The 11132-nt window shown below is 39.8% G+C and overlaps 1 protein-coding gene across 1 annotated transcript in view; it reads right to left on the bottom strand.

The window, feature by feature from the left end:
* Positions 1-1551: 1551 nt before the first annotated feature.
* Positions 1552-11132, bottom strand: part of MFSD2B (MFSD2 lysolipid transporter B, sphingolipid) — a 29422-nt gene continuing 19841 nt past the window's right edge. The window contains exons 10-14 of the mRNA XM_054179905.1: positions 10248-10328; positions 5984-6093; positions 4550-4693; positions 2856-3032; positions 1552-1890 (exon numbers count right to left, since the gene is read on the bottom strand). Coding sequence (XP_054035880.1) covers positions 1833-1890; positions 2856-3032; positions 4550-4693; positions 5984-6093; positions 10248-10328 — 570 coding nt within the window. The 3' untranslated portion in view covers positions 1552-1832. The remainder of the gene's footprint in view (positions 1891-2855; positions 3033-4549; positions 4694-5983; positions 6094-10247; positions 10329-11132) is intronic.

The raw sequence follows: 11132 nt of genomic DNA, 5'->3' as shown, positions 1-11132 counted from the left end.
TAAATCAACACACACACGCCCAAAACTGTTTTCAGTGATGGTTTGGAGCTATGTGACATTACTATTACCTACTCCAAAGTGCAGCAATTCTGCTATTTCAAATCCTGTCAGACTCAAAATTGTAAACAGGCTTATGGGTTTTATTGTTATAAACACATGGGCCCAGGCATATAAATCTTGGTCTGTCCAAGAACCAAACCCAAAATATCTCCCAGCCTTAGATGTCAATTCAATGGAAGTCTTAAACATAGTTAACTATTATGCTTGCACACTCAAAATGTATATTTCAGGCACACTCATGTGTTTTGCTGAATTATGACAGTTCATTAGTCCTTAGCCTTCAAACTTGCTTGAAAAGGTTTCAGCATAAAACTCACTGAGACACTCAGTGGATGCACTGATTTTACTTCACAGTGTCTTCCAGTAAAAGCTTTCCCAGCTTCCAGTCACAACACTGCAGTCATTTGCCAGATGGCCCTGCGCAAACAACTCCTGGTCACTGCCTCCAGTGACACCTACTGCAAGTACTCCCAAACAGCAGCAAGCCAATCCTCCAAAGGCACTTAGACTACAAAATACATGACACCCTCCCACATATCCATACAGTGGAGCAAGGGGGCTGAAAATTCGTGTCTTGTCTTGCATTGTGCTCATCTATTTAAGCTGAACAAGCCTTTAACGCTTGGATTCATCGCTCTCTTCTCGAGTCAGCCTCTGGAGGACTCTGCTGACTACAGAAGCAGCCCAGAATGAGGAGGTCTAAACTTGAGTGCCCCAGAAAAGTGCTGAGATTAGGTGTGTCTTTCATCTACCAAGAGTGTTCAGCAATGTGAATCTATAGTATAAATGAAGTCTCAGTTATCTAAATCACAGTGACATCCCTGACTGGAAAACAAAAATTAAATATCAAAAATCACCATTTAAAAGTCATGTGTAGCCTCATTATTATACAAAACCATGTGTAAGCTGAGATAACAGTCATGCCAGAGTGTTTTGTGAGGCAGAGAGCCTATACCACATGAGAATGGGTGACTATCATGATGAAGTTACTTTAAGGCTGACATTTTCAGAAATGTGAATGGTATAGTCTAATTTGTGGAAGGGACTGCTGGTTTTGGGTGCCCTGAGTGGAGATGTTGATTTTGAAAACATTGAGTAGTCATTCTCTGACAAAGACAAGGTTACAGTTTTCAGAAGCAAGTTGCTCCAGTAACTGGAAACGCAAGGTTCTGCTTCATATAAAATCTGTAATGTTAAATTACATCAAAATCTCTTTCAGAAAAACTCTTAGTAAGAAAATCTTCATGACATGGCTGCATCAGTGATTTGCTTCAGTTCAAAACAAAGTAAATCCTATCTTTATATAGCATACTTCAAGATGCCCAAGTGCTTTCCAGACACACTAGTGTGTAATTTATAAGTACAGATTATGTTCAAAATCCACCCTGGCCTCTAAGGGCAAAATATAGCATGAGTTAAAGTCTGGGTGGTGCATCACATTGATGTGTTTTCCCCTTGACCTCTAAGTCCATATGATTTTCTGTTGCAATGAAGTCACAGCTTTCTCTTCATCACTGGGAAACAAACAGAAATAACTCAAGCCTTCAACAGCTCACACTCCTGAACATTTGTAATGTCTTTTTTTAGGACAGTGCATGGAGGTAGATATGTATCTTGCACAGTGGGATCCTCTCTTGATTTCATTACTGTGTCAGAATCATAATTTCTTCCTTTTTGGTAAAATGTGAGCAGAGGAATGACACAGAAGACTCTCACAGAGTTTGTGCATGGGACATGAGACTCCATTTGGAAAGTCATTGTAGTCAGACCTTTTAGACTGAGTGGTTCTCTTTGGGGTCATCCAGGTTCTCTGTGCTTTGATGGCTCCTTCTGTTGAGAGCAGAACAAATGATATGTGAACAGACTTCTGGCTTTTACTGCCAATTAATCAAGCCACAGTTTGGCAATCTCAAACAGCTGAGAACCTTGCCTCCCCTCAATAGAGGGGACTAGTCCCATTTTAGACTCTTTAGCCTGCTCCCTCCAATCTGCAGCTACCACTCCAGAAAGCAGATAGCGAACAAGATGCCTGTGGAGTATCTCCCAACCCCATGCAGGTATCTCAGATAATTAGGTCCCAGATACCCACACCTAGGCCCTGGTTCCTTAGCATGGAAATCAGTTTTCCATTCCAGTAACTTGGGCTAATAAAAACCAGAGTAACAGACAGATATTTAATCCATCAATCTGTTAGGCTGTTCTTCTGTATGTCCTCAGTATACCAAGGCTTCATTTGACAGCGGTGAATGATTTTGAGCTAGGCAAGGTTTTCTTTGCAAAAGGAGGAAATGGAAGACAGAGAGTTGATAGGTCAAAAAGGGAAAGAACAGATCAAAGCTGTCCTTTCTTTCTCTTCCACAGTCTTTCCTGCCTATACCTCTAAATGATTTGGACGTTTCTTATATGCCATAAACACCAAGAATGCAGTTAAGAATCTAATTTTTCTCTATACACAAGTAAATTGCAACTATTCACATTTTCTTCAGAAATATATATGTCCTTCACTTCTGGCTTGAAATACTGCTCCACAATAAGTGCTTTGTGCACCACACCAGAGAAAAAGTAAAATACAGCAGCTGATATATCTGATAAATGTTCCTCTAAGCAGGTATTACTGCACTACAAAAATAGGATACTGGAGCATGTAATGGTACCATTCAGTTAATAATTCAACTATATTGAGTGTTGTTTTCTTGTCTTGTAAGGAGCATAGAGGTGTATGTTGGTAGCTAACAATATTTTGCCCAGTATGACTAAGAGCTGCTGCTGTGCTTTTACTGCCAGTGCAGACCTACCTTAACACTTCAAGTGCAAGCTTTGTTTCCTTCCGACTTTCTTCAGTGATTGGGTAGAAAAGAAGTATAAACAAACCTACAAGGATAAGGATAGCAGGAACTGCTCCAATGAGGATTTTCAGTGTGAGAATCACATCATCAGACTGTCTGCATATCCCTGGCTTGTATCCAGTGAACCTAAACAAATGGAAATAACAGTGATGCCTGTATGTCCATAGCAAGAGCTATGTCCAAAGTTCATCTGAAGACCTATTGGTTTCCTCAACACTTCAAGATAATATTTCTCCCATGTTTCCCACACCTTTCTTTTTTTTCCTTCCCCCAATACATGTCTCAAATCTCATTTTTTGTGTGCTTAGTTTCCGATAACTGCCTTAATTTTGTAGTTTATCATTGTTATTATTATATGACATTTAACTACTAAGTGAAGAATGGAATTGCATGTAAGAAAATTGATCTGTTTCCCACTCTGTAATGTATTTAGGCTCTGCTTTAAAAATATGCAAGTAATGTGACCAATTTCAGCAGCAATAATTAACTTTAATTTAAACACACTTAAGCACTCTTCTCAAGATAGACAAATTTACTCAAGTGCTTAGAGTTAGGTACACAGAGATTCAGGGCTTCCATGCAGTCCCACAATTGTTGATATACTCATATTCTCACTCACAATTTGTGGAATGAATTTATTTTCCTCTGAATATGCATCTATGAATGCTACAGTTCATTTGGCATCACTTTGTCTTTGGTGTTCTCCCACAAACACCTGCCTTGGCAAATAGCAGGGAGCTAACTAGAAAGCAATTGAAAAGGGGCTAATTGGTGAAGAGCAATTCGTTTGAGGGTGTTAGCAGTAAGCACAGAAAACTCCCAAGACAAAAATGTTCAGCCACACACTGCATGTTATTTAGCAGTTTCAGCTGATGGCCCTGAAGCAAAACATTCTGGTTACCAAAACCTAGCATGGACCCAAGGGCTGGATAGTGTTTCAGACAATTTTCCTTTCAGGTTTTTATTTTGTGTGCTGCAGCAGCAACAAGCAAAGGACCTTTCTGCAAGGCCTTCCACAAAAGCATGGCAGGAGATGGCTGACCACTTTCTCAAAGTGACTGTCTAGTCAGAAGAGATGAGACAAAAATAGGACAACACAAAGCATCTCCCAAACTGACATTATCTAGATGATGGGCAGAGCTGTGAGACAGACACTGTTCATGACTTGGATCAGTGTCCTGTTCCCTAAAACCATGAAGGAATCAGTGATCCTTTTATGCTGAACAGGCCACTAGGCACCCCTGAAGGCACTCCAATCTAGGTGAAGACTTACAGGCTCATATATACATAGTCCATCCCAAATGAAATGAGGAATGCACAGAGCAGCAGCGTCACTTGTGAGGGACTTTCACTTCCTGAGCTTTCATGCTTAGTACTTTATTCACACAAGCCACTAAAATTTACATGAGTAATTTGGAAAGAGGAAACGAAGGGGAAATCAGATCTTTCTGAACTGAAACATTTTAGGGCAGGCAACTTAATGCTTAGTGGTCTAGCCTAGATGAATAACAATCCTGTCTTTAGTGGTTAGACATCTGGAGCTGCTGGCACTTTCAGGCTGTTTGACTCCTCAGGGTATACGCAGAGTAACCTCAGAATGCTTTCAGAGTAGATCCATTAAGCAGAAACACAGTGTTACTTACTCCAGGCCTGCTGCAGAAATTCCTAAGCCAATTCCTGCTGACATCTTGGTAAAGAAAACGTAAGAAGAATAGAAAATGGTTTCATGTCCTTTTCCATGAGGATTCTGCAGGCGAAAGTTATCAACAACATCAGGCAGCATTGACCTAAAGATGAAGAAGAAAACAGAAAAACTCAAGCCAAAATCTGTTTTCAAGGTCCAAACTTACTGAAAGAGTTTACCCCTCCTCACTTTTTAAGATCTGATTGATGTACTCGTGCACATTACAGAATCCAGTTTTAAAAAGACCCAGTGCTGGACAGAAGGGCAAAGAATCTGTTCAAGAAAGTCCTAGTACTGGACAGAAGAGCAAAGAAATCTATGCAAGAAACAAATGCCCTCATATTACAAAATAGAACAACAGCTGAAAAACTATAAAACACTTGCTGGGAGGTTACAGAATTCTTTAGGCTGACTGTCATTCCAGTTAGTTTTGATCTTAAAGAAAGAACAACAAAACTCCACATTTCTTAAGACTTCAAGGGACTCCAAATCTCTGAACGGTTTCACTCTGAAATAACTCTTTTAACAAGCTAACAAAATTTTCAGAAACCAATGAGACCTATTCTTTCTCTGCTTCAGATAGACTGTATTTTTTAATGGGGAATCAGAATGGAAGCTGTGAATTGACACTTTATTTCCAATATATGTCACAAGTTACTCTTGGAAAAAAAGAGCTTCTCACCATCTGTGCAGAAAAGCGTATGTAGTGTCTGACAGCTTATTTCAAACTACGTTCCCATGATCTTTTGTAGTTTTCAGGGCATTGTACAAATGTGTAATGGAGAGCAGCTCTCTCAGCAACCATCTTGCTCTCTGGCCAGTTTGACCTGAATAGTAATGACTCCCTTTGGAGAGGAAATGTGCCATCCTCCTCATCCTTGAGTATTATTTTCCCTGTATATTTTCAGTCCTCAAAAACAAAGGACTTTGAATTCTCTGTTTCTTTTAATTGTATCCTTGTGTTATTTGATCTATAAGAGAGGACTGCTCAAGCAGAGATACATGGCTTGTCTTATGTTTCCTCTGCTATGTCCTTAATTGTTCAGTATTGATTGCTTTATCCATCTTCATCATTTGTGTAATTCTGTTAGAAATCAGACCTAAGCAACTGATTTACTGTTATCACAGTTCTACATCTATTTTCATTGTTGATTCATCTACATACTCTTACTTAACAAGAGCAGCTGCAGTTATGATAGACATATCTGTTTACAACAGGGAAACAAAAGTCATGTCCTGGCAAATAGCCTCTGTTGCAAAATCAGAACAAGATTATTGGAAGAAATTATTCTTGCCAAATTCTGCCTCTTTTGGAGGCAATTTTCATGCAATACTATTTATATGTTATGTAGCCAAATATCCCTTCCCCACTTCAAATGTAAAATTCTCCTACCATGGCAACAGAAGAGATGCTGCAATGCTCAGACCAGAGACGAAAGCCACGAAGTAAGCCAGGATCAGATTTGGAATGGTCACTAGCATGACTGCAAAAGGGATCATCCACTGAGGAAGAAGAAAAAAATTAGGTGTAACTTACATTACGAACTGCTCAATGCTACCTAGATTATTCCCTTCAAAAATATGATTGTGTTAAAAAACAGTTGACGTACATCAACATCTAACCCTTAGTGGCATTACCAAAGAGCCCTGAGCCAATCCAGAAGGATCAGAGAAAAATAGAACAAATGATGCCTGTGACTTTTCTGTGAGCAGTATTAGGGTTTCAACTGCCCTAATGAATTGAACTGTACCAAAAGCCTGTTCATGAGTCATGAGGCCAAAGAGTAGAGAGCAGCCACATTCAGACTCCTACACATTCACAGTTTCCAAAAGAAGTGTGACCATAAAAACACATTTTGTGAAGAGTCCTTAAATGGGCCAGTTCCCAAACAGCGCCTGGAGACTTGCTGAGACAGTCCTAATTCATTTGTGATAAGATTTTCCCACCAGTTTAGTTATAGAGATGAGCAAACACCAGTTTCTGTTTCTATTCTATTCTATTCTATTCTATTCTATTCTATTCTATTCTATTCTATTCTATTCTATAATTTTCTGTTGGACACAAAGCCTTGAAACATTATCACACTGCGCTTCAAGGGAGGGGCAGGGGTCCAGTTGTCATTTAAACTGTAACTATCCCAGTTTAGAAATCATCTTGAGTTTTGAATGAAGAAGAGTTTGCTTATATATTTATTTCCATGACCTCTTTAAAACAATTTAACAATAACTAAAACCAGGAAGGCAGTGTTATTTAGACACATACAGCCAGATAACAGTCAAGATATTGCACAAGTCACTAAGGGTACCCTCAAACCCAAACTTATTTGGGATGCTCAGAATTTGTTTTCTTGCAGTACTTAAAATCACCAGATTTCTTCAACCTCAGCTTGAGGCAATGGGCTTACAGGATTGGAAATCCACTATTTTTAATGCTGATTGAATGCGTACAGCCCAGCTGTCCTGTACCCATCACATGCTCCATCTCCTGCGTCTGTGAACCGTGAACCACAGACACAGCACGTGTAGAATCCAGAACCAGGGGCTTATCTACAGGGCTTTTTAATGATGGGGGATTAGTTCAACATTAAGTGTTTCAATCCTCTATACTTGCAGCTTGGGAGTTGAGGGTATGAGAAGAGCTTTCACAGAGAGTGATTCCTCTAAGCACTGCTATTTACAGTTCTGTATGATAAGTGATTCTGGGAGTCCTGGAGTCTAAACCATTATGTTTATGTTTTAAATGCATTTCCCATCTAAAGCATTTGCTCCTAACCTAAGGAGGCAGAAAATAAGCTTTCCTGCCTGCAAGTTCCCAGCACAGACAGATAATCTTTGCATTAGCCCAGTGTTGTGGCAAAATCGTTATTTCACCACAAGAGAGCACTCCAGCAATACAAGATTTTATGTTGCCTATAAGCAATTTTGTTACCGCCTTATGCTCCGCATGGGGCACACAATCGGAAACCAAAGCACTTAAACAAAATTCTAGATCGATAACAATAATCATTGTAACTGTAATTTTCTACTGAAAGAGAAGCGTGGCTCGCAGGACTGAAGCTACAATGCCCTAAAGTCTCACTCACACAATGGTAGTGCAATCTTGGGGACAGTGTTCCTGCTGCAATAAACAGCTAATGCATCTCCTTTTCTACTTATAAAGCAAATACTCTGTTAATGGCACTCTGCTCCCTAGCCACAGGGTTGCTGCCCTCTGAGTCATAAACAATATCCTACAGTTATCACCTGTCTTCCATTCATTCCCTTGCAGCACTATGGAAGGAAACCTACTGGGATACTAAAGGAAATGGGCATGGGAGAGTGGAAAAGGGGCTGCACAGCCAGGATGCATCAAAGGGCATGCCTCCATGCTGCACATCACTGATAGATGGCAAGTAAATAATTGCACATGTGTGGGGAGGAGAAAAGATTGGGGGCATTTTCTGATTCACTCTTTACTATATCCTCCAAAATCCACAGCCAAAAGCTGGTTTTGATTAGGGTGGAAGCAGGAGTTGTGAGACATCACAATCTTCCCCCTCTGCCAAAATCATGAACCAATAAGCTGCTACACTTAAAATTTCTTATGGCAACTTCACCTCCAGCTATCATCTGAGACTTACTGATTGTACGATCAACACTTTCCCTATGATGGCAGAGCAGACAGCATAAATGAAGACAGCACATAGAAGCAGAGTCAAGTAACCAAAAAGGAATAATTCCTAGCCTGTGCACCAACTTTATCATTGGAAGAATGCTATCAAGGCTCCTGCTTGAGTGTGAGGCTGTACTTCCAGAAAGTATTGGCTTTAAAATTCGAGGAAGTTTAGATAGTTAGAACTTAGACTGCTGATCATCTCTTGTGGAGGAAGGAGTATGAAAAGAGCAGTATCAGTAGAAGACAGACAAGATTCTTGTTGCTTATCAACTTACCCTGCCTTCTACACTCTTTCAGGGGTCTCTTTAGCATAGAACCACTTTAACAGAAAAAAAGTGTCTGAAGCACTATGATATGTTTTTCAGGAAACTTAATTTCAAATTGCCAAGTACGTTTCAGGTCAGAAGGGACATTAAAGATCATCTAGTTCCAATCCCCCTGCCATGGACAGAGGCACCTCCTACTAGACTAGCTTACTCGAGGCCCTATCCAACCATGTTTTGAATACTTCCGTCTTCACCCTGAAAGGTGAAGGTTTGGGAGAAAAAAACACCAACAAAACAAAACCAAAACCAAACTAAACTTGTTTTCTTCTCTGTCTCCCTTGGGAAAGAGCCTCAAATTCTACAATTTTATTTCACATTGAAAGATTACGGATTAGCCGTACAGATCACAAGGTGGTAGCATAACAAGCCCCTGTGATGCATTGCCAGACACAGAATCCATCACTGAGCATACTCTGAGTTCCCTGACAAATGCCTGCAAGGTGAAACAGAGAGGCGGCTTTTTTTTACTATTCAGCCCCCACTTAGACCATAATACAGTCAAGTAACTCAACTGTAAAATTAAGTTAAACCATGTTTACAGAAGTGCTGACAGGCTTTCCAGTCACGTTAAACTAAATTTATAGAGTAAAGTTGGTTGAAGAAAGCATTTTTCATAGCCAAGTAGACAGAGGACATTTCCTAAGGAGGAAATCTGCATTGCTTGGTCCAGTCAATGGTCCAATACTGCTTTTGGAAACTCCCTTTGCTCAAGTAGTATAAAAAAAATGAGGATGAGACTTGGATTCCAAATGACCACTCCAAAACACAAAATGATTCAGCATATTTGGAATATGTTTTTTAAGCTTGCTTATGATTCTTTGGAACACACAGATTTTGATCCCAAAATTTACAACTGTTCCATTATATTCGACAGTTCTCACCAAACCTAATTTTTTCAGTCTTGTTTAGATTTTAAGATAGAGCTTCAGGATGGATTTTCCAAGTCCTCATGCTTTGTTCTGCACAAGACAGATAACTTTTCTTTCTTCTTTCATAAGTAATTGAAAGTAAACAGGGGGAAAATGGGAAGGAACAGGCCTATACAGTGACTCACTGCAGATGATGACAGAAAATTGCTGCTGTCTGCACTAAGTGAAGGACTTAAAATAATCCATCAGAGATTGCTGGCAGGCTTGCTGAGCTGGCTTTGCAGAGCTGTGTCAAAGTCAGACTTCTGTTCTCAGGTAGGTCACCTACTTCTTTACTTCACTGATAACTGTCCATCTCTGTTCAGAGGGATGTGGGCACCCCTGCTTGCTTATGTTTCTAGAGAAGGATGTGTCACAGACTTCTCTTTCTTCCTCTGTAACAGAATTATTGGTGTAGTCATCTCAGCACCATGTTCAATAACAAAACAAGCCTTGTACAGCAGATGATTTGTCAACCTGAGGCAACACAAAACTCATTGGGGTTCACTTCTGAGAACAACTGAACACAGATCATGAGCAGATTCTTAAAAACACTGGGACCTCCCTTCAGCACCAATCCATTCTTCAAGTTTCTCTTGAAAACTTGGAATCTGTCTGAAATTTGCTATAATGATTTAAAACAAACTCTGAAACTGTGAAAATTTCACGTAGCTTGAGGTTATAAGCACTTGCAAGAGCTCCTGATGTGGCTCCAGTTGTCAAACCAAGTCAGCACAAGTCGATTTTTTTCTCAAATGATTTGCTTACCGAAATCCCACATGCTGCACACTTCTTGCCAAATCGCTGCAGAAACTTCTGCCAGAAGGGAATGCTCACAGCTGCTGATACCTGCAATTGACAAAAATCTTATATCTGTACTGTGCTTACTGCCGCTGTCTCCTTTAGCTGCAGAGCATAAAGACATCTTTTTGTCTAGTACATTAAGGTCTGAAAAGGAAGAGGAACGTGCAGATTCCTGTTTCTCCTCATCCTTAGAGGGGTTATTTTTCATAATTCACTATTGTATATTACAAACAAAAGCTATCCTTAAGAGGTTTTCCCACAGTCAAGTTTCAGAGGACAAAGCTGTAAAATTTCCTTTTCCTGATTTAAGCCACAGCAGTTAAAGCTCTACTTGACACAGTCATCAAAGTTCAATCACTTTGTGTTAATGCCTTTTGCCTCATTATTTGAACTCCACAAACAGTAAGTAAATTAAGGTCTACCTCATCACACAGAGGAAACAAATAAAGTACGAGATACAATTTTCCTAAGATACACTCAGATTACTACACATATATTCTTAGAAACAACCTGTAAGACAAACAGTTGCTAGCAATGAACATTACCACTTCACATGCGGTAATAACTCACTTGGTAGCAGCAATAACCACATGCAACACAGACCAATTCACTGAAGTATTGCTACTCATGATGGTCTTACAACTGTCCTAAATTCAAATGTCATCTCACTGTTAACAGTCAAATTCCATTCTTTACTGATTTTATTGTCTTGTGACTCTCTTCTTGGTGCCCATTACTTGCAAAGCCTTAAGATAACCGACCGTCATCCCTTGCTCTTCTAATCACTATAAAAGATCTGTCTTACAACATGGGAAAGGAAGAATCAACAAGGTGTAGAAAGGGTGGGAG

The sequence above is a fragment of the Dryobates pubescens genome, chromosome 3, assembly GCF_014839835.1.
Source record: "Dryobates pubescens isolate bDryPub1 chromosome 3, bDryPub1.pri, whole genome shotgun sequence".
Classification (NCBI taxonomy): domain Eukaryota; kingdom Metazoa; phylum Chordata; class Aves; order Piciformes; family Picidae; genus Dryobates; species Dryobates pubescens.
This window is presented reverse-complemented; position numbering and strand designations above follow the sequence as displayed.